At 55.9% G+C, this 26,507-nt stretch overlaps 1 protein-coding gene across 5 annotated transcripts in view; it reads right to left on the bottom strand.

Moving 5' to 3' along the window:
* Positions 1–26,507, bottom strand: part of GRB10 (growth factor receptor bound protein 10) — a 78,187-nt gene that overhangs the window by 26,733 nt on the left and 24,947 nt on the right. For 2 of the 5 annotated variants that reach the window (XM_058678151.1, XM_058678155.1), the window contains exon 1: positions 23,851–23,983. The exons of 2 other annotated variants lie outside the window; for them this stretch is intronic. In XM_058678151.1, coding sequence (XP_058534134.1) covers positions 23,851–23,893 — 43 coding nt within the window. In that variant the 5' untranslated portion in view covers positions 23,894–23,983. Of the gene's footprint in view, positions 1–23,850; positions 23,984–25,724; positions 25,841–26,507 lie in introns of those variants that run through there. One more of the 5 variants, XM_058678154.1, reaches the window with a different exon arrangement.

Raw genomic sequence — 26,507 nt, 5'->3', positions numbered from 1 at the left:
TCCTGCCAGAGGCAGCCAGCGTGTGCCGGCCCTGCCTGGAGGCTGCTGCAGGGCCTCCTGGCTGCCCGACCCAAGCCCAGGAGGAGCAGCCTGCCGGGCTGACTTCTTTGCGCACTGACAAACATACCCACAGAGAGGGGTGGGCTGAGGACCAGGTAGACCATCCTCAGTCCCACCTCTGCAAAGGTCTGGGTTATCACAAAGACCCCCGTGTTCACACAGGCCGGCTGGCCTTGACCACGGGCACATCGCACTGCACCCTCCCCACGTGGTCCCCCCTGCTTCGGGCGCTCGGTGCGTGGGGATCCCACAGCCACGAGGGTGTGCATGGAGTCAGCCGCCGCTGCCTTTCCAGGGGCAAGGCCACATTGAGTACATTGACCGTGAGCCCACCACTGCTGCCCACGGCACAAGCTGTGTGTATGCAAGTGTGATTTCACTGAAGGCAGGATTGGTTGTGTGTGTGTATGTGGGCACAGGTACGTGCCTGTCCTGCTTTGGGGATAAAGATTCAAATTTTACAGAAAAATAATTCACTCCAAAATAAATATGTATTCTATTTATCTGGACCAGCTGGAGACCGATTAAAACTGGTTAGCTATGGTTGAAACAGAAAGTTAAATTGAGCTAAAATGCAATATAACAGAAAAAAAAACATAACATTGAATTATGGGAGAGAGGATAATCAACATTTATTACTCAAGGGAGATCCAAAGATATTCTCTGATCACGGTTCCTAATTAAAGGAACGAACAATTCAGTGCTAAGCTGCACCACCCTACTCCTAGGACAACATGCTCCATTATGTGGTCTGAAGTTAAACAGGCCCTGGGGCTCACTGCCACATCGGGCTGCGCACCGTGCGTGGCCTCAGCGAGCCACAGACACTCCTGTTGTGGGTGAGGAAAGTGAAAACCGTGGGACCAAGGACAGGAAGTGAACACCCAAACAGCGAGTTGGGGGTCCCCGGATAGCTAGCAGACACAGGACGCCCTAACGGGCTCCTGGGCTCTGTGGGGCCATACGGAGTGCTGGTGGGAGCCTCAAGCAGGAGGAGCTGTGGGCAGAGGCTGCCAGGGTGACTCTGCTACCTGCTGCTGCCCGGCGAGGACGGGCAGGGGAGGGACATCCACACGACTCCTGGGACCAGGCCACGCAGTGGCAGAAGCCAGGGACAGACGCCGTGTGATTCCGCTCACGTCCGGCACCTGGAACAGCCCCACTGAGAAGGCCAGCAAGTGGACCTGGGGCAGCAGGGTGGGGAGCCATCACTGCCCACGCTCCCGGCCGAGGCTGCGGGCAGGGCCGGGAGAATGGCTGCAGGCGCCGGGCGCCCGCGAGGCTGCAGCGGCAGCTCTGCCCTCCACACGTGTGCAGCTGGGAGGAGCCACTCCAGCCCCCTTCCCGCAGCTGCTCGGCACAGCATGGCGGCTGGGCGACGTGGAGCAAGGGGCCCTCTCGGCTGCACTGGGGCCTGGGGGCGGGCCGAGCAGGCCACAGCGAATGCTTCGACAGCAGCCCCTGCTCAGCACGGCCCACCCCCTGGATCTGGACGGGGGAGGAACGAGACCAGCCCTGCGTCTCTCGAGGCCTCTCGTTATTCCTGCGCGTTGCACTTGGCAGCCGTCAGAGAACAGGGAGGACACGTAGGCTCCTGCAGGCTGTGCTGGAGGCCCAGCTCCACGCTGGCCGCCCCACCCCCAGGGAGGGGCCCACCCCAGCAGCAGGAGGGGGCCGGGCTGTGCAGCGCGGAGCTGGAGAGCTGCAAGCTCGGGTCCACGTGTAGGAGCACGCGCCAAGAAGACCAACGGCCCGAACCCCACTGTGCTTGAAAGAGGGCTCTGCGCCAGCCCACCACAGGCTCCTCAGAGCGTGCCCCCACCTCCTCCCCACCCGCGCCCCTCCGTGGGCCTCGGCCTGCCAGCCCCATCCCAGCACCAGCCTCTGCCGCCTGCTCATAGCCAGTTCTCCCATTGGATTGTTTATCTTCATCTATTTATAGGGTTTATAGGATTCAAAAGAAATAAACGCAGGACACTGACGCTCCCCGTGTTACAGGCCCTGCAAAGCTGCCAGCCGAAGCGCGCCTTCAGCGCTTTAATGACGGCCTCTTATGTTGGCAGAGGAATTCGAACGTGTAACCCTCAAGCGGAGTCTTCCCCCGGTGGCCACACTACCGCTTTACTTATGAAAGTCCGCTAGCCTGCCAGCACATGAACGCGGAGACCCTCCACACTACAACGTGGCATTCAAATAGCTGGAAGACATTTTGCCTTCGGACCTTCAGTAGCTCAATCAGTGTGAAGTCACTGTGCACCTGGGGCGGCCTAATGAAGCAGCCTGCACCCAGGGAAGTCCCGCTCACCTTCCTCACATGGACTGCTCTCTGCAAGGTCTTCCCTGGGCCTCGCATGTCCCTTCCACTCTGGGGACAACACTGCTCTCCCTGGGCTCCTCAAAAGGTGTGGGCACAGGCGGGTCCCTTACCCCTTCCTGCCCGCCAGCTCCAGCTCTCCAGGTCTGCCTTGGCTGCTTCTTTCTAATTTTTAACTGGAAAGGCAATTAAAAATTGCCTTAAATCAAAAAGGAAGGAGATAAAAGATCTTTCATCTGATGGTTCACTCCCCAAATACTTGCAACAGCCAGACTTGAGCCCATCTGAAGCCAGGAACTTCTTCCAGGTCTCCCATGCGGGTGCAGGGGCCCACGTCTGCTCCCTTCCCAGGGCATCAGCAGGGAGCTGGATGGGACGCTGGCACTGCAGGCAGAGGGTTAGCCCACTGAGCCTCTGACCCTGCTTTCTCTTACTAAAGCTGGGAACCACCTGTCAAGTCAGATCAAGTGTGGCTGTGCCAGCATTACATTTAAGACACAAAGGGACACCCAAAAGCTCTAAAAAGAGAATTGAAATGTTTCTTTGGGTGTAAGGAAATTTTGAAGTGCGTGCAGCATTCCCACAGATGTCCTGAAGGCAGTGGGGAAGAAACATCACATCTCTGATCCACGCTCATAGAGCTCTCCACTCAGGCCCGTCAGCAATGTGCTGTGGCACCCAGCACCCAGCGCCCAGCAATCCCACTGAACTCCCTCCTAGACACCCTGGAATTCCGGTCACTATGACAGAAAATATTTCTTTCAGCACCCTTGCTGGGGGCCTGCTCCTGGTGCACACGGATGAGTGTATGAACGCCGCTGAGTGCATGCTGCATTTGTTCAGCTTCATAGATTTCTCAGCATTACACTGCGGGGGGAGGGGAGAGAGGCTTCTGCTTGAAGAACTACATTGCAGTTGTCTGTTCTTGCTTTCTGGCACTGTGTAGGACCTCCATGGTGACAGTGGGCATTTCGGCCTGACATTGGACACTCGAGCATCTTCAGAAACACATTGTGAAACGGCTAGCCACAGATCTCTGAAGCGTGTGCATCCAGCTGGATTCCTGTCGCGGGGGAGCCTTCCATCATCTTTCCCAGTCCCCCTTGGTTTTCTCCTTTGTGCCGAGCCACATGGCAGGGTTTTGATCGGACCATGTGCCTAGCTTGGGGCTGTTCCCCTCCTGGGCATGGAAGCAAACTTGGCCCTTACTGCTTCCAAGGACCCAAGACACCAACTGTTGGAGCAGTGGCGGGGGTAAGCCCTTTGGCTTATTCCCTTATGTCATCGCTACAAGTGACTAACTTGGGGTGGGCAACGCCTGTTTGCTATACTGGCTTCATGACATCACTGACATTTTACCTCTGCAAACTTTAGGAAGACGCCAAAAATACAAGCTGCTCTAATTAAAAAGTGTTTGTGTGAGACAGAGTGATTATAAGCTATGTGCGTAAGAGGCAGAGCGTAAACCATTGAGTGTAAACTACATGCCTCAGAGTGTAAACCACACGTATGAGCAGTATAAGCTGTGTGTAAGCCGGTGAGTGCAAGCCATGTGTGTGCAACAGGATAAAACACATTTCAGAGACAGTATAAACCAAGCATAAGAAGCAGGGAGAGTATAAACCATGTATCTAAGGCTGTAAACCGTGTGTGTGTGTGTGTGTGTGTGTGTGTGTGTAGACAGGGTGAGTATAAACCATGTGTCTAAGGCTGTAAACCGTGTGTGTGTGTGTGTACAGGGTGAGTATAAACCATGTGTCTAAGGCTGTAAACCGTGTGTGTGTGTGTGTGTGTGTGTGTGTGTGTGTAGACAGGGTGAGTATAAACCATGTGTCTAAGGCTGTAAACCGTGTGTGTGTGTGTGTGTGTGTGTACAGGGTGAGTATAAACCATGTGTCTAAGGCTGTAAACCGTGTGTGTGTGTGTGTGTGTGTGTATGTGTAGACAGGGTGAGTATAAACCATGTGTCTAAGGCTGTAAACCGTGTGTGTGTGTGTGTGTGTAGACAGGGTGAGTATAAACCATGTGTCTAAGGCTGTAAACCGTGTGTGTGTGTGTGTGTGTGGACAGGGTGAGTATAAACCATGTGTCTAAGGCTGCAAACCGTGTGTGTGTGTAGACAAGGTGAGTATAAACCATGTGTCTAAGACTGTAAAATGTGTGTGTATGTGTAGACAGGGTGAGTATAAACCATGTGTCTAAGGCTGTAAACCGTGTGTGTGTGTGTGTGTGTGTGTGTAGACAGGGTGAGTATAAACTTTGTGTCTAAGGCTGTAAGTCATGTGTGTGAGAGATCGAGTGTAAACTGTGTGGGTAAACCCTACGTATGTGAGAATCAACACCGTGCGTGGCGATACAGGGGGAGTGACTGTGGGTCGCCAGCAAGGCGACAAGCCTTCTGCCCAGACAGAGCTTCTCACTGGGAAACCTGTGCCCGCTCAGCAGGCAGCACTGATGCATGAGTGCGGGTACCCCTCACAACCATGGGTCACCTAAGACAGAATGGGAACCCTCGTCCCAGTGCGGGCTCACCTACACCCACCACCAGTTGGAAGATGGGATGTGCCTGTGCGAGCCTCCAACAGAACCCCCAAGACAGAGAGGCCCGAGTTCCGTGTCCCCCTCCACAGGCATTTGCACACAACGCTCATCACATCTGAGCTCCCTGATGCTACAGAGGAAAGTGCAGACAACACTACCAGGGCCTCTCCTCTTGCACACCCAGGAGCCAGCAACCAACTCTCAGTGTTCATTCAGAAACACACAGAAACCACTGTACATGCACACGCGGTGAGCACATCCCAGTCTCATGGAGCAACAGACAACCAAAGAACATGTGCTTTATCCAAGCCATTTGCGGATGCTGGCTCTTGGTGGGGTGAGTGGTGGGACCCTGGGGTCTCCACATTCCACACAAGTCCTAATCTGGGGTCTCCCTTCCCCCATGACTGCCATCCCACAGCCTCAGCTTCCCACCTCACCAGCTCTGTTCCATCACGCTGGAAATGTAGCATAGACAGAACATACACCCGCCGTGCCTATAGTGTCTGCACCTCCGTGTGGGCTGGGCTCCCCTACAACGAACTCACTAACCCAGCCAGGGAGCCAACCAGGCAGCAGCACACCTACTGAGAGGGGCAGGTGCGCAGGTGGGGCTGCCCGCCTCACATCCGCCTCACATCCCTTAGACGCAGCATGGCCTGGGTGAAGATTGCGTGCACTTGTCCACGCTGGAGAAGTGCAGCATCCGGCCCCTCTCCACCAGGGTCAGTGGGCACAGCCAGGACTGCAACATGCTATTTCCCTCCCAGACAAGTGGTGGCTCAAGACCGCAGTGGTTTCCACATGCAGGCTGAGCAGCTGCCTGTAAGCATGCTGGCCCAGGTGCGCCTTCTCTGAGACTATCCTCTGCTCCCTCCCAGCCACAATCTCCCTGACTGAGCCTTGGCCCCAAAACTTGGAGCTCAGAGTCTGGGGCCAGTCCGCAAGGCACTCTGGGCTCACCTACAAATGAACTAACAGTCAGACCCATGTGATCACAAGGGGCATGGGCTTCGTACAATGTGGAGTGCCCACCTGGGCCTGAGTGGGGACCCCCAACATACACACATACACTCCCTCACACAGTCATACCCATAACCACACACATGACCACATCCACACACAGCCATACACACACAGCAACAATCACGCACACACATGGACAGCCAACACATACGAGAACACCCACACTCAGTCAACACACAAATGCAGCCATGCCCCCTGGAAAACCATACTCATCCATCCAATACACACCCCCACCCCACACACTCACACAAAGCCACACCAACCCACAGCCATGCCCAGGCAACCCACACCCACGCACGTACACACAAAGCCATACCCAGTCAACCCACACCCACATACTGCACACACAGCCATACCCAGTCAACCCATACCCAGTCAACCCACACCCACGCACGTGCACACACAGCCATACCCGGTCAACCCATACCCATGCACGTACACACACAGCCATACCCAGTCAACCCACACCCACGCACGTGCACACACAGCCATACCCAGTCAACCCATACCCACGCACGTGCACACACAGCCATACCCAGTCAACCCACACCCACACACGTGCACACAGCCATACCCAGTCAACCCACACCCACACATGTGCACACACACCCCCATCCATGCACCCTTGATTCTCCCTGGCCCTCCGCATGCAGACAGGCTCATGATGCCAGGAACCTCTGACTGATTTCCCGTGCAGACAGAGCAAGGTTCCTCCTTGCGCATCTGCAGACATACTGGCACTCTGGCTCTTAGGAGATGAAATCGGCTTCTTCAAATTCTGATCTTTTCTTGTCGTTCTTCCTTTTCAGCTTGAAGATTGCCATCGTCCTCTACCAAACCCTTGAGAAACTTTCACTCATGTTTTATTCTGATTTCTGATTAAATGAGTACAGAGATTTATAAAAGCTGCAGGAAACAGAATTGAAAGATGAGTGCATTTTGACGCAAAAAGGTTCTTGAGAATCCAAGCACACGGGTGTCCTCAAAGAGGGGACATCAAGGGAAAACGGCAGGGATGTCAAATGCTGCCGTGTGAAAGTTCACTGCTCTCCCCTGGCCTCCCATGCGGACACACAGACGCAGACACACACTGCGCAGCCATGGGCACGCCACACCCCCTGAGCTCCCAGCACTACCTGCACACACTCTCAGCCCAGGAGCTGCCCACGCCGGGCGGGCACAGCCGGAGTCCTCACAGGAAGGGACACGCTGAGATGCGCGCGAGTTAACATGCATTTCCTCTGCTGGGAGCCCTCGTCACTGGCTAAGTTTAGAACCTTTCCATCACCTGACCCAGGAGCCCCACGCCCAGGGCCTGCCAATCTTTGACGGATGGTTTTCCCAAAATAAATCGCCTTTGCCAAGTCAGTCCTGTTCCTGTTTTTGGACTGGGCATTCCCACATCCAGGAGGCTGCTCAGCCTGGAGTAGAAAGGGGTGCCAGCTCTGGAATTCCTGCCGAGGGGGACCGCGTGACCTTGCGGGGGACAGCCCCAGAGGACTGCTGGGAAGAGGCCGTGTGGCCAGAACAGAAATAAATCACCACTTGTGAATGCCCACTGCTATTTTGGTGATAGCACTGTCGCCATATCACCTCCTCTGCAACCTCCACCATCACCTCCACATCCACCCTGCCACCAAATTCACCCCAGCCTTCATCATCTGCACTACCGACCGTCATTCTACCTGCACCACTCCATCAGGGACTCACTGCCTCCCATTCCCACCATCGCCATCTTCTTCAGCTCCCGGCTTCTTACTTCCTCTCATGATCCACAGCCTGCGAAGCAGCCAGGCCAACCCCATGCGGTTGCAGCAACCAAGTGAGCCCCCCACTGGGGAAGCCACCGCATGTGGGGGCATTGAGGCACCTGCATTTTCCCTGTCAGAGAGAGAAACTCAGCAGTACCTTTCCTTAACTGGAATCCATTCCCACTTTCCCAGAGGAAAAGGTCTCCAAGTTTCCTTGGGATCCTCCCCATTCCAAACCCCTTATGGTCAACGGCAGCTGCTGGCTGAGACTCTGGAGGTGGAACGAGGTAACTGGGGTCTCCAGAATGCATGTACACCAAGCGTGGGAAGGAGCACGGCAGGCAGAGAGAACGGCCTGCGCTGAGGCCAGGGCAGTGCAAACCAGTCCTTGCGCCTGTAAGAGCACAGTGGGCCCTCATGCCCAGGACGCAGCCACCCCTCACTCTCCTGTACAAGAACTCACACCGCAGCAGGAGCCCAGAGCCGGCAGACGACCGGCAGGAAAGACTCCAGGACACGGAGCAAACGCCTGCTCTGTACCAACACCCGGGCTCTGGGTACATGACCTCCAAACCTCTTTCTCATCCTCGGGCCGAGTCTGCCCACTACAGAAAAAACGTTCCGCAGCTAATCTATTCCTAGAACCATGGCTAAAATAATACCGCGGGTGACTTCAGAGCTCCTGGCCAACATGAACTATCAGGGATTGGATGTACCCTCTCTCTCCTTAAATAACTGAGAGATTAAAATGCTTCTCATACACTGGACACCGGGCAGCCCAGCAGAGCGGTTCTAAGAGAGAGGACACAGGCGAGGCCATACCCGTGCCAGCCCGTGCTTCCCTACTTGGACAGGGTTCCTGACCTCAGCATGAAGAGGGAAATCAAGGAAGACCCGGGTCTTCCTCAGCAGAAAAGCAGAGTCCAAGGAGAGATGGAGGGAGCTGCTAGGCAGCCTGCAGGAGGGGGACGCTGGGGGCCTCTCAGGATTCCCCAGAAACCCTTACCTGAGAACTGCTGACTTCACAGTCTTCAAGCAGGCACCTAGGGGCAGTGATGTTCACCAGAAGCGGCAGGAGAGCCCCAGGATCACAGGAGCTCCCAGGAGCAGGCAGAGCTGTGCACTGAACACCTCACCCTACTCAGAAGGAAGCTGCCCCAACACGGAGGGCAAGTCCGCCCAGAACAAAAACGAGAGCAGGCCAACAAGGCGTAAAAGCCTTCGCAGATCAAACTACGACTGACAAGCTTAAGTGTTCCCAGAACAAGGCTCAAAACATATTTCAGGGAACATTAAAAAAAAGAAAGCACTCAGCCACATAAAAATAAAAATCACAATGTCTAGCATCCAAACAGAAATTACCAGACAGAGAGAAAGGAAAAGGACAGGAGACCATTAACAAAGATCCGAGCACTGAGCACAGACAACAACACAAAGCAGCAGAAAAACAGGTTCCACGTGTCCGAGAAGGTCACCGCAGCATCGCTGGACGCAGTGACGGGAATCAATCAAGCAGCCAGGTACACATCGAGAGATGGAAGTAACGTGGCTGCTGAGAAACACATGGGGTGGGGCAAACCGCAGCACAGATCCCAGCCCAAGTCCTGTGCACTGTACCCACTCCCCTTCTGTCCACAGCACTCCATGCCTGGGGGACTGGGGGGAACCTCCCTCCATAGCACAGCTGAGTGACAAGCCACTCAGTTCAGAAAAAAAAAGTGTAAAAAAAATTTTTTCTTAATTTATTTGAAACGCAGACAAAGAAAGAAGCAGAGACAGAGAAAGATCTTTCCTTTGCTGGATCACTCCGCAAACAGCCGCAATGGCCAGTGATGATCAGAAGCTGGGTCTCCCACATAGGTGCAGGAACCCAAGGACACGAGTCGTCTTTCACTGCCTTCCCAGGCCACAAGCAGAAAAGCCAAACACTAACTGGAACCCACATGGGATGCTACTCTCACAGGCAGCAGCTTTACCTGCTATGCCATGGTGCCGGCCGCAGACCCCTATTCTTAAGTGACACAGAATGCTGGAGTGATCACACACAGCAGACATCAGGGCATCTCAGAGAGCTGTGTCCTCCTTTGTGGAGTGTGAGGGTAAAGGTGCAGGCACTAACCAGCCGGGAGGAGATGCAGAAACCCTCCTCCAGGTCAGGTGTGAGGCCGCCTGGGCAGAACCAGCAGCCAGGCCCGTTTGGACGCAGCAGAGGCGCCTCCCGCTCCTTTACGGGACTAACACAGAAGCAACACCAGGGACTAGGTGCCCTGGGTGTCCCCTGAACCCCTTGCTGCTGTCACACCTCTGCCAGCAGGTGGAGGGCCTGGGGCAGGATGGCAAGTGGGACCCAAAGAAGTTTCATCTCCATGCAAGCAAGGGTATTGTCACCAATCGGGAAATCTCAAAAATAAAATCATGGGCTGGGTATCACTAATCTGAAAACCTTAAATTGGAAAGGCTCCCAAATTCGAAACTCTGGGTGCCAACACCAGGGCCACATGTGGGAATTCTGTAGTTGACCATGCTCCATGAGCCTCAGTCAAACTTGGGCATATGCTAAAAATACCATGGCACGTCACCTGCAGCCTGCATGCACAGCCACAGAGCCAGTGCCAGCTGAGCCCATGTATGGGCTTGGGGTCCTGTCCCCAAGACACCCTGGGATGCCGCTCCAGACGTTACAACAAAACTGGAGACTCAGCAGTTCTGAAGAAGGGCTCTCCATCTGCACCTGCTGTGCTGTCGCTGTGTTTGGGTGACACAACATTCCCATGTACCGAGCCAGACGGGTGACAAATGTTTTCCCAAACCCAGAGCCATCCAAGTCTTAACTGAATATTCCTCTATGATTTTCAACTCTTGACGAGATGTGTTTTTTAAAATGGGCACTCTTGGGGTCAAAGTTGAGGCATAGTGGCACCAGCATCCCACATGGGGTGCTGGCTGAAGTTCCTGCTGTTCCACTCCCAATCCAGCTCCCTGCTAATGGCCTGCGATGGCTGCAGAAGATGGCCCGAGTGTTTGGGTCCCTACACGCACAAGGGAGACCTGGAGAGAGCTCTAGGAGATCCCAGACTAGCCCAGCCCTAATAGCTGCAGCCATTTGGGGGGTGAACCGATGGTTGGAAGATCTAACACATTCTCTCTCCCTCTCTGCCTTTCAAATACATGTCTTAAGAAAACCCGATCTCTGCAGAGATTCATCAGCAGACTCACTACAGTGCACTGGAATGTCTCATTCCTGAGCCACAGGGCCCTCTTCCTCCGGCACTTCCATCCTGTTTGAAGATGCTTGCTGCTGATGGCGATCAAGCTCTCAGGGCCATCTGTACATAAGGACAATCTGGTGTCCAGTCCAGTGAGCACAGGCACTGTGGGCCTGGGGTGTTCTGGGTTTCTGAGGGTCCTGGCTCTGGGCCGAGTGTGTGCCGGGGATGGGAGAGGTTTCTGGGTTCAGAGTTTTGGAGAGGAGGAGCTGTATGTGGGATGAGGGTGCTTCAGTGAGTGGTAACTGGGCCTGGGAGATTCTTACTCTGGGGCCCCAAGTTTTTCACAATGACACACACAGTACTGTTGTCTTGTTACAGCCTGTGTGTGCAGATGAATCCTCAGTCCCAGCCTGTCGAGGCCTGACTCTCTGCCTCCCCCTCCCCCAGTGCCCATGCCCTTGGCCAGCCAGCCTCGGCTCCTCCTCCCCCTTGGGGATGTCCCTGGGGTATCCTTGCCTGCTCCCCTGTGCTTATTACAGCATCATGGCCATCATGGCTCATGGTGCCTCCCCTTCTAGCTGTTTCTCCACAGGAACTCCAGGGCCTGGTGTACCTGGCAACAGCCAGGTTCTGTGGGCTTCCAGAAATGGCAGAGACCTGCTCACTGCCCTGAGGCCATGACACCCCCAGCACCAGCTGGGAACTGGATACAGGGGTCTCCATAGTGATGGGACGGTGGCATGCACAGGCCATGGCCACGGAGGGCGGTCCCGTCTCCACCAGCGGTGCAGCCGACGGTGGTGTCCCTCTCTCTACAAAGCCACCTACCAGGTGACTCATCGGCTGAGTCACACGTCCAGTCCAAGCCACAGCCGTTAGCGAGGCTACAGTCCGACAGTTATGAGGGCGCCGAAGATGTCTCTCTCCAGAGCCCCGAGAGCCGTCTAATTGTCGTCATTGCTCAAGACCAGAGCCCGTGGGAACTCAATCTGTTTTCTGAGAAATCCTGGAACTGTCATTTCGTTTTCCAGGAAAGAGGACAAGCGCTGCCCAGCTCCCCAGTGCCACATCTCTGCAGGAGTGGATGCGGCAAGACCCTGGGCGTTTCCTTCGAGGACCCGAGGGCCGCAGGGAGCACCGCCCTGGTTCAGTCACAGTTCGGAACTCCTGGGAGGAGCCATGGATGCTGTGCAGACAGCCTTGATGTGACTGTTTGCCAGTCCTGCAGAGGATGGAAAATGAGGGCCTCGGCGCCAAGGCCCTCCCCGAGCCCACCGCTCCCAGAGTCCTGAGGTGAGACATCCGCCCCTCTGCACAGCCACTGCCTCTTCCTGAAAGCTCAGGTACAGCCTTCACCATCCTCCCAACTGGCTATTCGCATCCAGGAGCACCAAAAGGGACCCGAGAGGGTTTTAAGCAAGCAGGGGTGTAGCATGGGGCCGAGGCCAGGTCCGGGGGGAGATGCCAGTCACACGGCAGCAACAATGAAACCTCACCGAGTAGAGCAAGGAAGGGGTGGCAGACATGCCATTGGCACCTGGACCTGCCCCATCACACCAGGACCCCGTGCCCATGCATACCCACGTGTGGTGAGGCAGATGGAGCAAAAAGGAATCTAGATGGCCAGCTACAGCCAGGGGTTCCTTCCACATCCTCAAATCCCACCAACGATACACTTCTATGCTGGGAAAACACTCGTTGAGAGGGGCCAAGGGTGGCCTGGCAGACAGGGAGCACTTGAGGGGCATGCCCATGGGGCACCAGAAGCCTTCAACATGTGGAGACTGGCAGGAACCCTCTAATCTTGTGACCAGTGCAGTCACCGAACTCTGCAGGCAGAAAGGCACTCAGAGTGCATGCACCGTCACTTGCAGCTTCTTCCTAGCTCACCCTGCTTCTGCCTGCACCCGTCAGCACCCCAAGGACATGATCAAGTCCTGAGAAGCAGCAAGGGCCCCACAGCAAGCTTACAGAGCATCTCAGAAGGTGCTGGCTCTCCCATCCACGGCCAAGGGCAAGCCGCATCTCTCAGCAGACGCCAAGCCTCCCGGTTCAGTGTTCTCCCCTGCGTGGCTCTGGAACTGCGTACTATCAGGGGCACCGAGCTCACCCATCAAAACAGATAAACAGGACCTGGCGCTGTAGCCTGGTTGCCAAGTCCTCACCTTGCACATGCCGGAATCTCACGTGGGCACTGGTTCATGTCCCAGCTGCTTCACTTCCCTGGGAAAGTAGTGGAGGATGGCCCAAAGCCTTTGGATCCTGCACCAACAATGGGAAACCCAGAAGAAGCTCCAGGCTCCTGGTTTCAGATTGGCTCAGCTCCGGCTGTTGCAGCCACTTGGGGAGTGAACCAGCAGATGAAAGACCTTTCTTTCTCTCTGTCCCTCTTTGTCTCTGTAAATCTGACTTTCCAATAAAAATAAATATTTTTTAAAAAATAGTGAAACATCAGCTGTGTCCCTGCCCATCATGGGCTCCCTATGTGCCAGCCTCAGCTTTGGGACACGCTGGGTCAAGGACCTACAGCAGGTGTAGGCCTGGGAGAGTAGGGAAGACACCTACTCCCCGATCTCTACCTCCTGGCCCAGCACTCTGACGGAGGCTGTTTGTTGTGCTGACTCCTAGAAATTAATTTAGACCCCAAATATAAAAACACCACTCAACCATCACATGACTGGAAGGATCAAGAGTGGACAAACGTGCGCAACTTGCCCCCCAGCTTCATCCTTGGTGTGCATTCCCCCAGGGGTCTGCGAAGGAGCCCGAACCCGGGGGGCGCTGAGCTGATAAGAAATGAGAGTATCCCAGGGTCTCCATCCCAGAGGGTCAGAGCTGTGCTCGCTCTGCCTCTCAAGGCATGAAAGCCTTCTGGAAGAACACAGCAGAGATGGTGGAAGGGAAGCCACGCCCCCATTCAGAGACAGAGAAGTCGAACTTGACCTATGCTGATGTGGGCATCTGAGGAAGGTCCAGGCAAGACCCCCAGGATATTTTCTGCAGGATCCTAAAATTCCTGTGACTTTTATTTGCACAGGACCCCAAGCAACCACATCCAACCTGAGAAATGGCAATACAGTTGGAACATGCCCAGATTCCCATTCGAAACTCACTGCAGAGCTGCAGGAAGTAAAACAGCCTGGAGCTGGCATGAGCACTGGCATGAGCACTGGCATGAGCACTGGCATGGCCAACTGGAATGGAACAGACAGTCCAGAAATAACCCTTCCCAACAGGTGCAAAGACCATTCACAGGAGAGGGACAGTGTCTGCCACAAGCAGAGGTGTGAGGTCAAACCCTAATCTTAGAAACAATATCAACTCAATGTGGATAAAGGCTTGAAGGTAAAAAGTAAACAATACAGCACTCGGAAAAGGAAAGCCAGCATCACGCCCGCTTTGACAAGGGTTTTCAGACAGACAACAAAAGAAATGCAACAGATAAGCTGGACTTCAGCTCACTTAGAAACTTCTCTGCACCCAGGGGCACCGTCAAAGACCAAAGATACAGACCAGAGAACTGGCTGATATTTGCAGATTCGCCTGCCCAAGGGTCAGTACCCAGAAGATAAAAAGAATTCCTACAACTCAGCAAGCAAGCACAATTCAAAACCAGGCATTCGTGTCCCACCCACTCCCCTTGCAAACCAGCTCCCTGCCTAGGAAAAGCAGCAGCAGGTGGTCCGTGTGCCTCAGCTCCTGCGCCCACATGAAGGCCTGGCCGCTGCTTAGCTCAGGCCCATCGCTCCAGCCATTCAGAGGCTGAATCAGTGGACAGAAGATCTCTGCTTCTCCCTCTCCCTGTGACTCTTCCTTTGAAATAAATAAACCTTTTAAAAAAAGTGAAAATCAGGCAAAGGCCTGGAATGGACTTCCCATCCCTCCCAGAAGACACAGGAATTGCCAACGTGCCACGCAGAGATGCCCGGTGTCACCGGGGACTGGTCACTGAAGCCACAGGGAGGAACCACAGGGCAAACAAAGACAGGAAGTAAGCCTGGGCGCAGGCGCGGACAAAGTAGAACTTCTGGGAATCCCTTGTGAGAATGTGCAACGGTGCAGCTGTCGCTGACACTTACATGGGATTCCACAAAGACTAAGCACAGCATTCACACGGGACCCGGCAATCCCACTTGGGGCAGGCAGCCTGGGGGAACCGGAAACACGCCCATGCTGCTGGCAGCACAGCTGAAGGCCTCTGAAGGGCGGGCTGGAGCCACATGTCCTGACGAATGAACGCATTCACAAAATGGGGCACAGATTGCAATTGAAAAATAAAGGAACGGAGTAGCAATATCAGGAGACGCCACGGCACATCTCGGACCAGTCTCACACACATGCAAGCCAGGCTCTGCCCCACAGGAGACCCTTAGGGGCAAGTCCTGGGGCCTGGAGGTCAGGAGAAGGCACAGAGTTCCTCATTGGGAGCCCGTGAGAATGCACATCTACACAGGGACAACCCGGCCAGCGGGGCTGGGTGCTGCTTACCCCTACCAGACAGATGGGCACAGTTACCACTGCCAAGCAGCAACAAAGTGAGCATCTTTGGCTAAGGATGTCTGACAAAGAAGAGATTCGGCTTAGGCTGTTAGAAGAGCCCAAAAGCTCTTCTGAGCATCACACAATTCGCTAGTCACATGTGTTCCACACATGGGACCTGGCCATGGCTGGTCACATGTTACAGCATGCCTAAGGTGCTCAGAGCTGTTCACACACATTTCAGCACACTGGATTTGGTCAAGGCTGGTCACACATGTTACAGTACACACAAGGTGTTCATACCTGCTTCAGCACATGGGACCTGGTCAAGTCTATTCTCATGTGTTCTGGCAACATAGAAGCTGGTCACAGCTGTCTCGCATGTTCCATGAAGAGTAGCTGGTCACAGCTTTCCCATGTCCTATTCTGTGGCCCCAGGCAAGCTGTGAGACCATGAAGTCCTTAACAGAGTCAGCCTTCAGTCATCTGGTCACCCACAGTGACACAGCCTCACAGCCCCCTTCTGCCACCAGTGCCCTCGTGCAGCCAGAGTCCCTGGCAAACGGGGAGTTCCCAGCCTCACGGATGCGCCTCAAGGTCTGGATTTCAGAACACCTTAGGCCTGCTCAGTGTTGCGCTACTCAAACGTTCCCAGATCTGACACACGTGCAGTCCTCAGCATTTCCAGGAAGGGCACCTAGTCTGAACCACATGGCTGCTCCATGCCCTACCGTCACACACGCCATCATCTCCGTGCGGTCTTCCTGGGTTCAGAGTTCAGCTTCTCTTTCAAGATTTACTTTGTTGAAAGAAACAGAGAATCTTTTTCCCTCCTGTTCACTCCACAAATGGCCACAACAGTCTGGGCTAGGTAAGTCCAAAGCCAGGTGCTGGCACTCTGTGCGGGGCCCAAGCACTTGGGCCGTCCGCTCTGTGCTCCCAGAAGCACGAGCAGGCAGCTGGGCCAGAAGTGGGTGGCTGTGACTGGAACCAGTGCCCATCCATACAGGATGTCAGCACGACAGGCTTTGGTTTTCTCCGCTGCACCCCGGCTCCAGTCCCGAGCTCAGCAGCTTGCTTTCCGGCTGTGCCCCGTACCCCAACACCGGGCGGGGCGTGCCAGGCGGCAGATACAGCAGCTTTGTGCGCGTCACAACAAAGGCTTCTCAGTGCAGGCTGTGCTGTGAGCCCAGCCAGCCCATGGGCACAGCTCCCTCTCTGGGGGAGTGCGCCCGGAGCCAGCAGGGGTGAGGGGCTACAGTCAGACAATAGCCCGAGGTCTCACGTTCCACCACACAGGGTGACTGCAGACAACCACATACTGCACTTCAAAAAAAAAAAAGCCAAGAGGACAGATTCTGACTATTGTCACCCCATTGGGTTGCTGTGCGAGACCACTATGTCTCCCCGATCATCACCACACGGCAGGCCCGGCGGTGGAGCTCAGTGAGGTAGCGAGCTGGCAGCTGACTACTCGTCAGCATCCGACACGGATCCCGCTTCGAGCCTCCACTGTGCCGTTCCCCATTCAGGTCCCTGCTATTGCAGCTGAGACACCCACGGCGTCTGGGCCCGCCGTTCATGTGGGCGACCGGATACAGTGCCCGGCTCTGGCCTGGCCCAGCCGTGGCTGCTGTGGCCAATCTGGGAGTGAACCAGTGGACCAAAGCTCTCTCTCCCTCTCTGTAACACTGACTCCCAGATAAATGCAACTCTTAAAAGAGAAAAAATTTAAACCAACATACAGAAGTGTGATTTTTACTGGAGTACTGAAGTTGGGAAAAAACTGAAATTCTCGGTTAAAAGTATAGTTCAGAAAGAGCTCGGGTAGAGTGGGGAGTTGGCCAGCACTCAAGTCAACACTCGGCAATGTCAATATTTACACTTCTGGGTCCAGCCGCTCAACTTGACACGCCTTTGTTCTTTTGATTCTGTGCTTGTTTGTTTGTTTTTCCATTTTAAGGGCAATCAGCACTAACTAAATTAAAATAACACAATTGCCATAAATTGAAAATCACCATGCCCGGGTACCCTTGCCCCGAAACACACACTGAGCGAGCTTAAGTGATGTGGGTGGCAGACGTGGGGGACACGGGCTCGGGCCCCTCATGTTCCAGGTGACTGCACACAGTACCCAGGCCACCACTCAGCCGTATGTGGGCTGCTCCCCCTCTCATCCGGGTGCTGGACCAATCACCAGGGCCAGGCCAGCGGATGAACGCGTGGCAGGTCCGTGGCCACCAGGCTCTCCGGGAGCACCAGTCCCCAGTAAGGTCCCCCCACCCCACCATCTCCACCTCCCACTGTCATAGCCTCTGCTCTCTTGCTCGGCTCAGAACGTGCGCCTGCTCCCGAGCTGGTCCCGGCCAACTGCCGCGGCTCTAGGTGCCACGTAGGCCCGGGCCTGCACCTGCAGACACATGCCTTGTGCGCCAGCAGCTTGGCTGCGCGGGCACACGTGGCTGGCGAAGGCCTCTGCCCATGCCGACGACCCTTTCTAGTTGCACTTAACCAAAAAATCAGCACACGCACTCCCCGCTGCTGGGAGAGGTCCCGCACATCTGGCGCCCGCCTTCTCCCCTCCCCCCAGGCTTACCACCCCTCCACGGCAATGAGCCACTCGACCCCGCATGGGCAGTCCTGCTTCAGCACCCCAGCTCCTCCTGCTCCCACACTGGCAAGCGGCTCCAGGGCCCAACAGGCCCCGAAGGTCACGAGGCTCCGGATGGTTGGTCCTCAGGCGCAGGGTCAAGTAATACATCTCAACTAACATTTAAAGTGTCAAAGAGAAGTTCAGATTTCTTTTTAAGGTTTATTTTCTTTTCATTTGAAAGGTAGAGTTACAGAGAGAGAGAGAAAAGATCTTCCATCTGCTGGTTTACTCCCCAAATGGCTACACAAGTGAAGCCCAAATGACGTGAAGCCAGGTGTCAGGAGCTTCTCCCGTTTCTTCTCCCACATGGGTTCAGGGTTCAAGGCCTTGGGCCATCCTCCACTGTTCTCCACTTCTCTGAATTGGAAGTGGGGCAGCAAGACTCAAACTGCCCATGGGATGCCTGCACTGCAGTCAGAAGATTAGCCTGCTAGGCTGCAGCAGCAGCCCCAAATTTGGATTCTAAAAGTGAGTTGGTCAGGCCAACTTGTGGTACAGGGAGTTAAGATGCCACTGGTGGTGGCAGCATCTTGTTGGGTCCTGAGTTCAAGACCTGACTGCACCACTTCCGAGCCAGCTCCCTGAGGAGGTGCCTGCAAAGCAGGGGAGGACGGACCAAGTCCTTAAGTCCCAGCCACACACGAGTGCGATTCTAGACTCCTGGCTTCAACCTGGCCAAACGGGGACAAACCAGCAGACGGGAGATCTGACCTTATGTCTGTTAATTCCTCCCCTCTAACTCTGCCTTTCAAATAAATAAACGCCAAGTCACCACAGGGTAGAAAGGGTGTACCTGTCGCAGCAGCCACAAGAGTCCACCCCTCATTGAGAAAAATTCAAATGAGCAGTGTTCACAATCTATTAAGATAATCACAAGAAGCAAAAACAGAGCAAAACATAATAAAAGTGTAAAAGCAAACAAATACTTTGCTTATCAAAGGGAAAACCAAGAACAGACGAGATATATTTGGAGAGAAAGACTTTACAACAGAAGACAGAGGCATGTGGCAATGAATGTCGGCAACCCAAAAATATTCCCGTTTTGACAAATCTAAAAGGAGAGAGAGAAACAGAATCGCAAGGGTATGAAAACCAACCACCAACACAGACACAAAGCATGAAGTGGCAGCCCAGGGAGGGACTCTCCTATTGTCTACAGAAATGGGGTGAGCCGGTGGGGGAGGCATGGCGTCCACCCTAGCAGTCAGCAGAGGGCCCAGGGCTGGGCCTGACGCTTGGCTCTGGCTCCCGACTCCACAGCCTGCGCAAGGCAAGGCCGAGAGGTCCAGGCACTGGGCTCCTTGCACTGGCCTGAGGAACCTGCACTGTGCCCCAGCTTGCCCCCAGCCCAGCCCAGGCCACGGTGGCAACATGGGCAGCAGCTCAGACAGGAGCTCCATGTCTGTCTGTGTCTCCCTCTCAAATCCAACAAACAGAAGAACTCATTTTCATGCAAACAAACAAACAACTAAAATCCATGCAGAAGTTTTCAAAACATTCTTGGAAAACACATGTTATAAAACAAACAAAAAACCAAACTTTACATAGATTCCAAAACTTTCTGCAACAAAATAGCCTCATATTTTAATTCCGTTGTCTCATCAATGCTTTCTCAGTACCTGCAAAATTTAGAGCAAAGAAACACTAACCCAAATTGTCAGCATGTAACATGCTGATAAGGGTGCGGCTGACGAGGGGAGGGGCCGCAGCCTCAGCCTTGGCTCCGGCAGCAAGACACCCCCCGCCCCAGAAATCTCAGCTCTGAAGAACAGACATCAGGATGTTGACATTAGGAACAAATGAAAGCAAAGACCCTGAAGAAGTCAGAGAAGGCGAGTTGCTCTTGAAGGGCAAAGGCGGATGCGAATCTGGACTCCAAAGCACACGCATACACACACACACACACACACACACGCAATGGACAGAGTTGCAGCATTTCCAAACACAAACACCTTTGAGTAATATTTGTTTCAAATACTGGGACGAATGCCATGGCATATGGGTAAAATAGCTGTCTGCAGCTCAAACATTCCACACAGGCACGGGTTCAAGTCCCTGCTGCTCCTTTTCTGATCCAGCGCCATGCTAGTATGCCTGGGAAGAAGCGGAGCATGGACCAAGTGCTAGAATTCCTGCACCCACACGGCAGATCCAGACGAAGCTCCAGCTGGTAAAGCTGTCTGAACAGTGAACCAGCAGAGATGGGTTCCTCTAATGTTGCCTTTCAAATACAAAATCTTTCAAAATTAAAATAAAAATAAACCACAAAACAAAGTCATGCTTTTTGCAAAAATGCAAAGATTTCTGTGGTGAGAGAGAGGGGCCCCAAGAAAGAACCTGGTAGAGGCTCTCTCTTCCGATCCGCCCGAGGCACACCAGCTCTCCAGGTGCCGGAGTCGGAGACCAAGGGGCTATACACCGGAAGACAACAAACTAGAAATTAATAACAAATGCCTTAAAAAAAAATCAGCCACTGGAAAATGACAAGCAAGCACCGGCCTAAACAACTGATCTAAGAAACTGAGACGCAAGGAAAGCCCTCATCAGTCAGCACAGTGCACAGAGTCACGTGTCAAGACAAAACGAAGCAAGGATCCGAGCGCTGTGAGATTCCCATCTTGTATGAAAGAAGTGAACAAGCCACGGCTCTCCTTCAGCCACAGGCAGGAGAGTATCAGGATCAACACCCCCCAGACCAAGCTGAAGGGCAGCAGCCCAAGAGACCGCTGTGGGCTGCATACAGACCCCGGCAGCCAGCGGACCCTGCCACCGAGTGGGAGGCCCGGAGGGAGGCCTGCCCCCTGGCACGGGTGCCACCCAGCCCTGCAGCTCGCGGGCACTTGGGGCATGAAGCAGCAGCTAGAAGGCCAGCTTCTTGCACTCACTTGCTTGTGCTCCCCCTGCATTCCAAATAAAAGGAAAATAAATAACAGCAAAACAGCGGAATTTATTAAAAATCCAAGGGAAATAATATAAAACACATCTCTTAAAAACATAATCCAGAAAACTATAAAATTTTCACACACGAAAAAGGGATATAATGTTTTTTAATCAGGTTGTAATTTTATGGACTTCAGTAAAGAAACAAATGTGGAAACTTCAATAAAACTGAAGTTTTTATGAAAAAGACACATACCAAAAGCAGGCTGAGCTAAAGTAAAATTCCTTGACACAGAAGCTACTTCAGCTGGCCCGAGTAAAGTCCGCCCCAGCCCCTGCCCCTGCCCCAGCCCCTGCCCCAGCCCCTGCCCCTGCCCCAGCCCCTGCCCCTGCCCCAGTCCCTGCCCCTGCCCCAGCCCCAGCCCCTGCCCCAGCCCCAGCCCCTGCCCCTGCCCCAGCCCCAGCCCCTGCCCCTGCCCCAGCCCCAGCCCCTGCCCCTGCCCCTGCCCCAGCCCCTGCCCCAGCCCCTGCCCCAGCCCCAGCCCCTGCCCCAGCCCCAGCCCCTGCCCCAGCCCCTGCCCCAGCCCTAGCCCCTGCCCCAGCCCCAGCCGGGGGGCAGTGACTGGAGCTACCCAGGGACCCACAGCCCCTGCCCCCAACAGCACCTCACACACCTGCAAGGGATCCCCAGCGCTCCCACGAGTTTGCTTCTGCAAGACACCATGGCCAGGGTGGGGGATCTCCTTTGTTCAGATCACAGCCCAGCCCCGTCTCTCCCCGGCAGGCTCCAGAACCCGGTGCAGGGTGCAGGGAGAAACCCTCTGCCAGAATTGGTCTCCCCTCAGTAGCCACAGCAACAGCCCTTGGAACCCCGAGTGGGCTCAGCTCCTGCCCACAGGTCACCCCACACCTGACTAAAGTGAAGCCCCGGTGAATTCTCTAACTAGGGACACCTGTCCTTCTAGCTTAAGGGTCGAGAAACCACAGACGATGCCACCCTTATAAGATCACAGGCCTCCGGCATGCCGCCTATGATGAAGCACCCTGCCAGCCTCTCCTCACCCTCTGCGTGCCCACTGCACACCACGCAGCGGGCACAGCTAGGAGGCGTGATTCCAGCTGGAGGAGCTCCTATAATCCTGAAGTGCCCCAGCTCCTCCCTGATCTAAAAACCCGAAGTTCTCCTCTCTACATCAACATGGCACTGCAAGTGCCAACCCACACCTGACCCCATGGCACACGTAAGAGCACCGGTTCGAGTCCCAGCTCCTTGCTGACACATCTGGGAAAGCAGCAGATGGCGGTCCAGGTACGTCGGCTCCTGCCACCCACATGGGAGACCGAGATGGAATTCTGGTCTCTGGATTTGCCGTTATACGGGGAGTAAACCTGACACCTTAGGCTCTGTCACTCTGCCTTCTAAGTAAACGAATGAGGGGAAGAGGCTGTGGCTTAGAAGGCATCACCACAGCCGGAGATGCTGGAACCCCACTGAGAACCAGCAGCCCCAGGTCCCATCCAGTCCCCTGTGGGAGAGCCAGGCTTTGGCCTCGCCTAATGGAAGATACTCTGTCACACTCTGCCCTTCAACTAAATAAATAAAGCAAGCCGATTGAGAGAGGGAGAAAAGGAATTCTCAGATAAGGAGTCCGCTCGGCGGATTGCTCAACGTTTGCCAGTCTGACCGAGGAGGAGGGTGCCTCCGCCCCACACGGGCATGGCCAGCGTGGAGAAGCGCGAGCTTGGCTGAGCATCACTGAGCTCAGCTGAGCAGGCAGCGTGGAAGGGTAAGGGCCACCAGCTTCCAAGACTCAGCACCAGAACAGGCTTCCACCCGGCCTCCAGCCCGGTGTCCCGACACCGGGATCCCGCCCGTTGTTTCCGCGCAAAGGCGGAGAGGCGGGCTGAGGCCTTCACAACAGCCCAGGGCCGGGGAACTCTAGCAGGGCCTGCCCTCCTCCACAGGGAGCTGGGAGGGGAGCCCGGCGGCCCACTGTTTAACAGCCGTGCCAGACGCCTGCTAAGGAGGTGCTTTCAGAACTGGCCAAGGGGGCAAGCCTGGGTCTGCCGCACCAAGCCAGGTTCTGCACCAGGATTGGCTGGGGCCTCAAAAGAACCCAGTGAGCCTGCCCTGAACACAGCCACCCAAAGTGCCCTCCAGGACCCTCTCCCGTGCCGAGTCCCCCCGAGGAAGTGGCCAGCCTTCTATCCGAGCGATTTCTGCCCTTTTTGTCCAGAAAGCCCAGAGGCCGGCCAACACACTCTGGTGGCCAGCAAGGCCCCCGCCAGGCCCAGCAGCCGTGCACACGCGGCAGCCATTCCTGGGCGGCCAGGGGAGGAGCCCAGGCCCTCCCTCCTTCCTGCTCTCCCCCTGTTCCCGCTCAGTTCTGACTCTTCCTGCTCCCCCAACCCTCTGCCCTCCCCTTTCCTGCCCAGCTGGCCTCTCCCCTGTAGAGGGCCCCGGGCAGACCCTCCCCCTGCTCGGCTTCAGTGTCACTCCCTAGGGCTTCCTCTGGCCCACCCTGCCCAGGGCCACCCCCTCACCCCACTGCACGGCCCTCCCCACCGCCCCGCCCGCCCGTGGGCCTGTGAGGTTTTTGGTGCATTTCCCACATTTAGAAGGCAAGAAGGGCGGAGGGAGGGTAGCCCTCTCCCTGCCACCACCACCTCCCGGCCTCCCGTGACCATCCTGTCCACTCCTCCAGCCCACGGGCGTGCCTCACCAGCCCCCCACGCTCCAAAGGCCCGAACCCAGAATGAGCCTTTTTCCTGGGCTTCCCTCTGGCTCCCTGCCCACCGCGCCTGGCTCGGCCGAAATTCCTCTCGAGCCACGCATGCCACATCCACATGCGCCATCCTCAGCAGGCTTCGAGCCTGGGAGGATTAAAGCTGGGGTGCACAGAGGTGCACAGGGGCGCTGCAGGGGGCTGCTCATACCGCGAAGCATGGAGCCACGCTGGCGTCCCGCACGCTGCTCCATGCGCTCTGGCTCTCCCGGCAGTAGTGGGGCCGGAATGGGGGGAGCCAGGCTGAGGAGGGACACGGCGGCCAGAGGTGGGGCTTGTGCCTGGCCGCCAGCTCTGCACGAGGAAAGGCAGAGCAGAGGCTGGGGCGGCCTCCCTGGCCCCTCCCAGCCCTGGGGCCTCTCAGCCGAGTGGGGGCCTCACAGGAAGCCGGCAGCTCCCTCCAGGAGGCGTCTGTCCGGCTGGCTCCTGGCTCGCTGGCCTTCCAGGCCTTCTTTCTCCCCTCCCTACCCCCACCACACACCTCCTTCCAGGACCCCGCCTGGGCGCCAGAGCAGGGCTGCAGGCAGGGGGCCCCCGAAGGGGGGCAGGCCAGAAGCCAGTTCCCAGAAACCAACGCTCCAACCTTGGCAGTGGTAGGAGGGGGGATGGGGGTCTAGGGGTTGGGCCTGGGGCTGTCGACGTGGCTTAGTAGGTTAAGCCGCCAAGGACGCCACTGGCATTCCATACAGGCGCCAGTTCCAATTCCGCTCCCTGCTTACGGCCTGGGAAAGCAGAAGATGGCCCAAGCACTTGGGTTCCTGCACCCACCGGGGAGATGGATGAAGTTCCTGGCTTAGGCCTGGTCCAGCACTAGCCATTGTGGCCACTGTGGCAGGAACCAGCACATGCAAGATCTCCTTTCTACAACTCTGCCTTTCAAAAACCACCAAAAAAGCCAAAAAGATCTTTAAAAACGATGTGCGCAGGCTCATGCTGGATGCGGCGCCTGGGTGCACTTGGCCCCAGTGAGTCCAAGACCTTCCAGAAAATTTCCTGCCTGTTCAATGCTACAGGCCAGGCCAGCAGATAAGAGACCAGAGGCCTGGAGTTGAAGCAGCAGCCCTGGAGGGCTGTGGGGGTCCTCCGGGAGGGGGGAGCTAGCAGGGCCCCAGCTTCGCAGTGATGCCGAATTGCAAGCACAGGAGATAAAGGCGGCTCTGCTCTCGCCTAGGAAGGTGTGTGTATTGGGGGTGGGAGGTGTGCGAGGAACTCAAACTCCACAGTTCCCCACTTTTACGAATACACACATCTATTTCAAATTAAAAATACGGAACTTTTTTTTCGGTATAAAACCCCATAATGGAAATGTCCTTTCAAAACCTCAGATCTCGATCGACTGGGACAGCCAGCGTCTCCTACTAACCCGGATCACCCTCAACAACCACCTAAGTTTTTCTCCTTAAGTTTGCAAAACTCCACGGAATCTGGCGCCTCCAATGCAACTCCCCTTCCCTCCCTAGTTCAAAAAACTGCAGCAAAGAGGGGTGACCTTCAACCCATGCAGGCGCGCACGCGCGCGCGCGCGCGCGCACACACACACACACACACGGAGCCTCCGTCTGCAATTCATCTACCAGCAACCCTGGATGGAACAAACAAAAGGGAAAACGTCCCCGCCCCCTCCGTCGGCGAGAGGCCCTCAGAGGGTCTCGGCGGGAAGCAGGTGGCGCGGGGGGCGGGGCGATTCCCGGCTGTCCGCCCCAGAGCTGCGGGCGGTTCCTGCATTCCTCCACCTTCCTATAATGGAGGCCGGAACGCTGCAAACAGCCCTTCGCCATCCCGTTCCGAACGGACCTTGCCGCTCCGGGGAACTTCAGCGCTGGGCGGCCCCCTCGCTCGCGAAGCAGGGGGAGCCGGCTGGGGGCTGGGGCCTCGCCCCCAGAGGGGCTCCCTCTGCTGCCTCTCGGGAAGCCGCCGCCGCCAAAGTTCTTTACAAAATTCAGCCTCTGTTTACCATGAACTCCAAAGACGGCCACAAGCGATGTCTGGGTAGGTGCCACGCTGTTTATTGTAGGCACAACGTACCTGAAAAGCTGAATAAGCTGCCAAGCGCCAGCCCTGGACGAAAGCCAGATGCACAGAGCAGGGGCCGTCCCACGCCTGCTGCACCCCAGGGAGGCTCCTCCCGCTGCCCGCCGCGGGCTCCAGGGATCATCGCGGCGCAAGCGTGCCTGGCTGGAGCTGCCCCGTGCCTGGCTGGAGCTGCCCCGGGGGCGACTCCCTGGACGTGGCTAGAGGAAGGATGCCGGTGCCGCGCAGGCACACAGAGACCAGAACATGCCTGGGCTCCCACGCCGGACCCTCCATGCTTTCCAGCAGAACCAAGCTGGCCCCAGCTCAAGATGCAGCTCCAATTATGCGGCCATTTGAACCAGAGGGTACAACAGCATCCAGGTTGGCTGTGGATTCAGCAGGGCCTCAGAACAACTCGCTGCTAGCCAGGACAGGCTGTGCCAGGCCACAGTCCTCGCTGCCTTGGGGACCCCTTTTCAGAGAGCTCTCTCCAGGCAACAGCAGGTGGTAAACAAAGGAGTGGAGGGCCCGTGAAGGTTATGGCTCTCATGTAGGACACAGTCCACACATCTAGAGCCCACAGCCTGGCCTCTCGGACCTACCTTGCCCACCTCCACAGCCAGGCAGCCGGATTGGCCATGGCCCGAGGAAAGGCTTGAAGGCAGCAGCCTGGAAGAACCGAGCTGCAGAGACAGAGCTGGCAACTTGTAGCCCCGTGTCCCTCAGCCGGCGAACAGCCGACACACATCCACACGTGAGTGCAACGGAGACTCAGGATGACCTCCAAACCAGCAA

This window comes from Ochotona princeps, chromosome 20 (assembly GCF_030435755.1).
Source record: "Ochotona princeps isolate mOchPri1 chromosome 20, mOchPri1.hap1, whole genome shotgun sequence".
Lineage (NCBI taxonomy): Eukaryota > Metazoa > Chordata > Mammalia > Lagomorpha > Ochotonidae > Ochotona > Ochotona princeps.
Note: the sequence above shows the minus strand (reverse complement) of the source record. Positions and strands in the feature narration are given on the sequence as shown.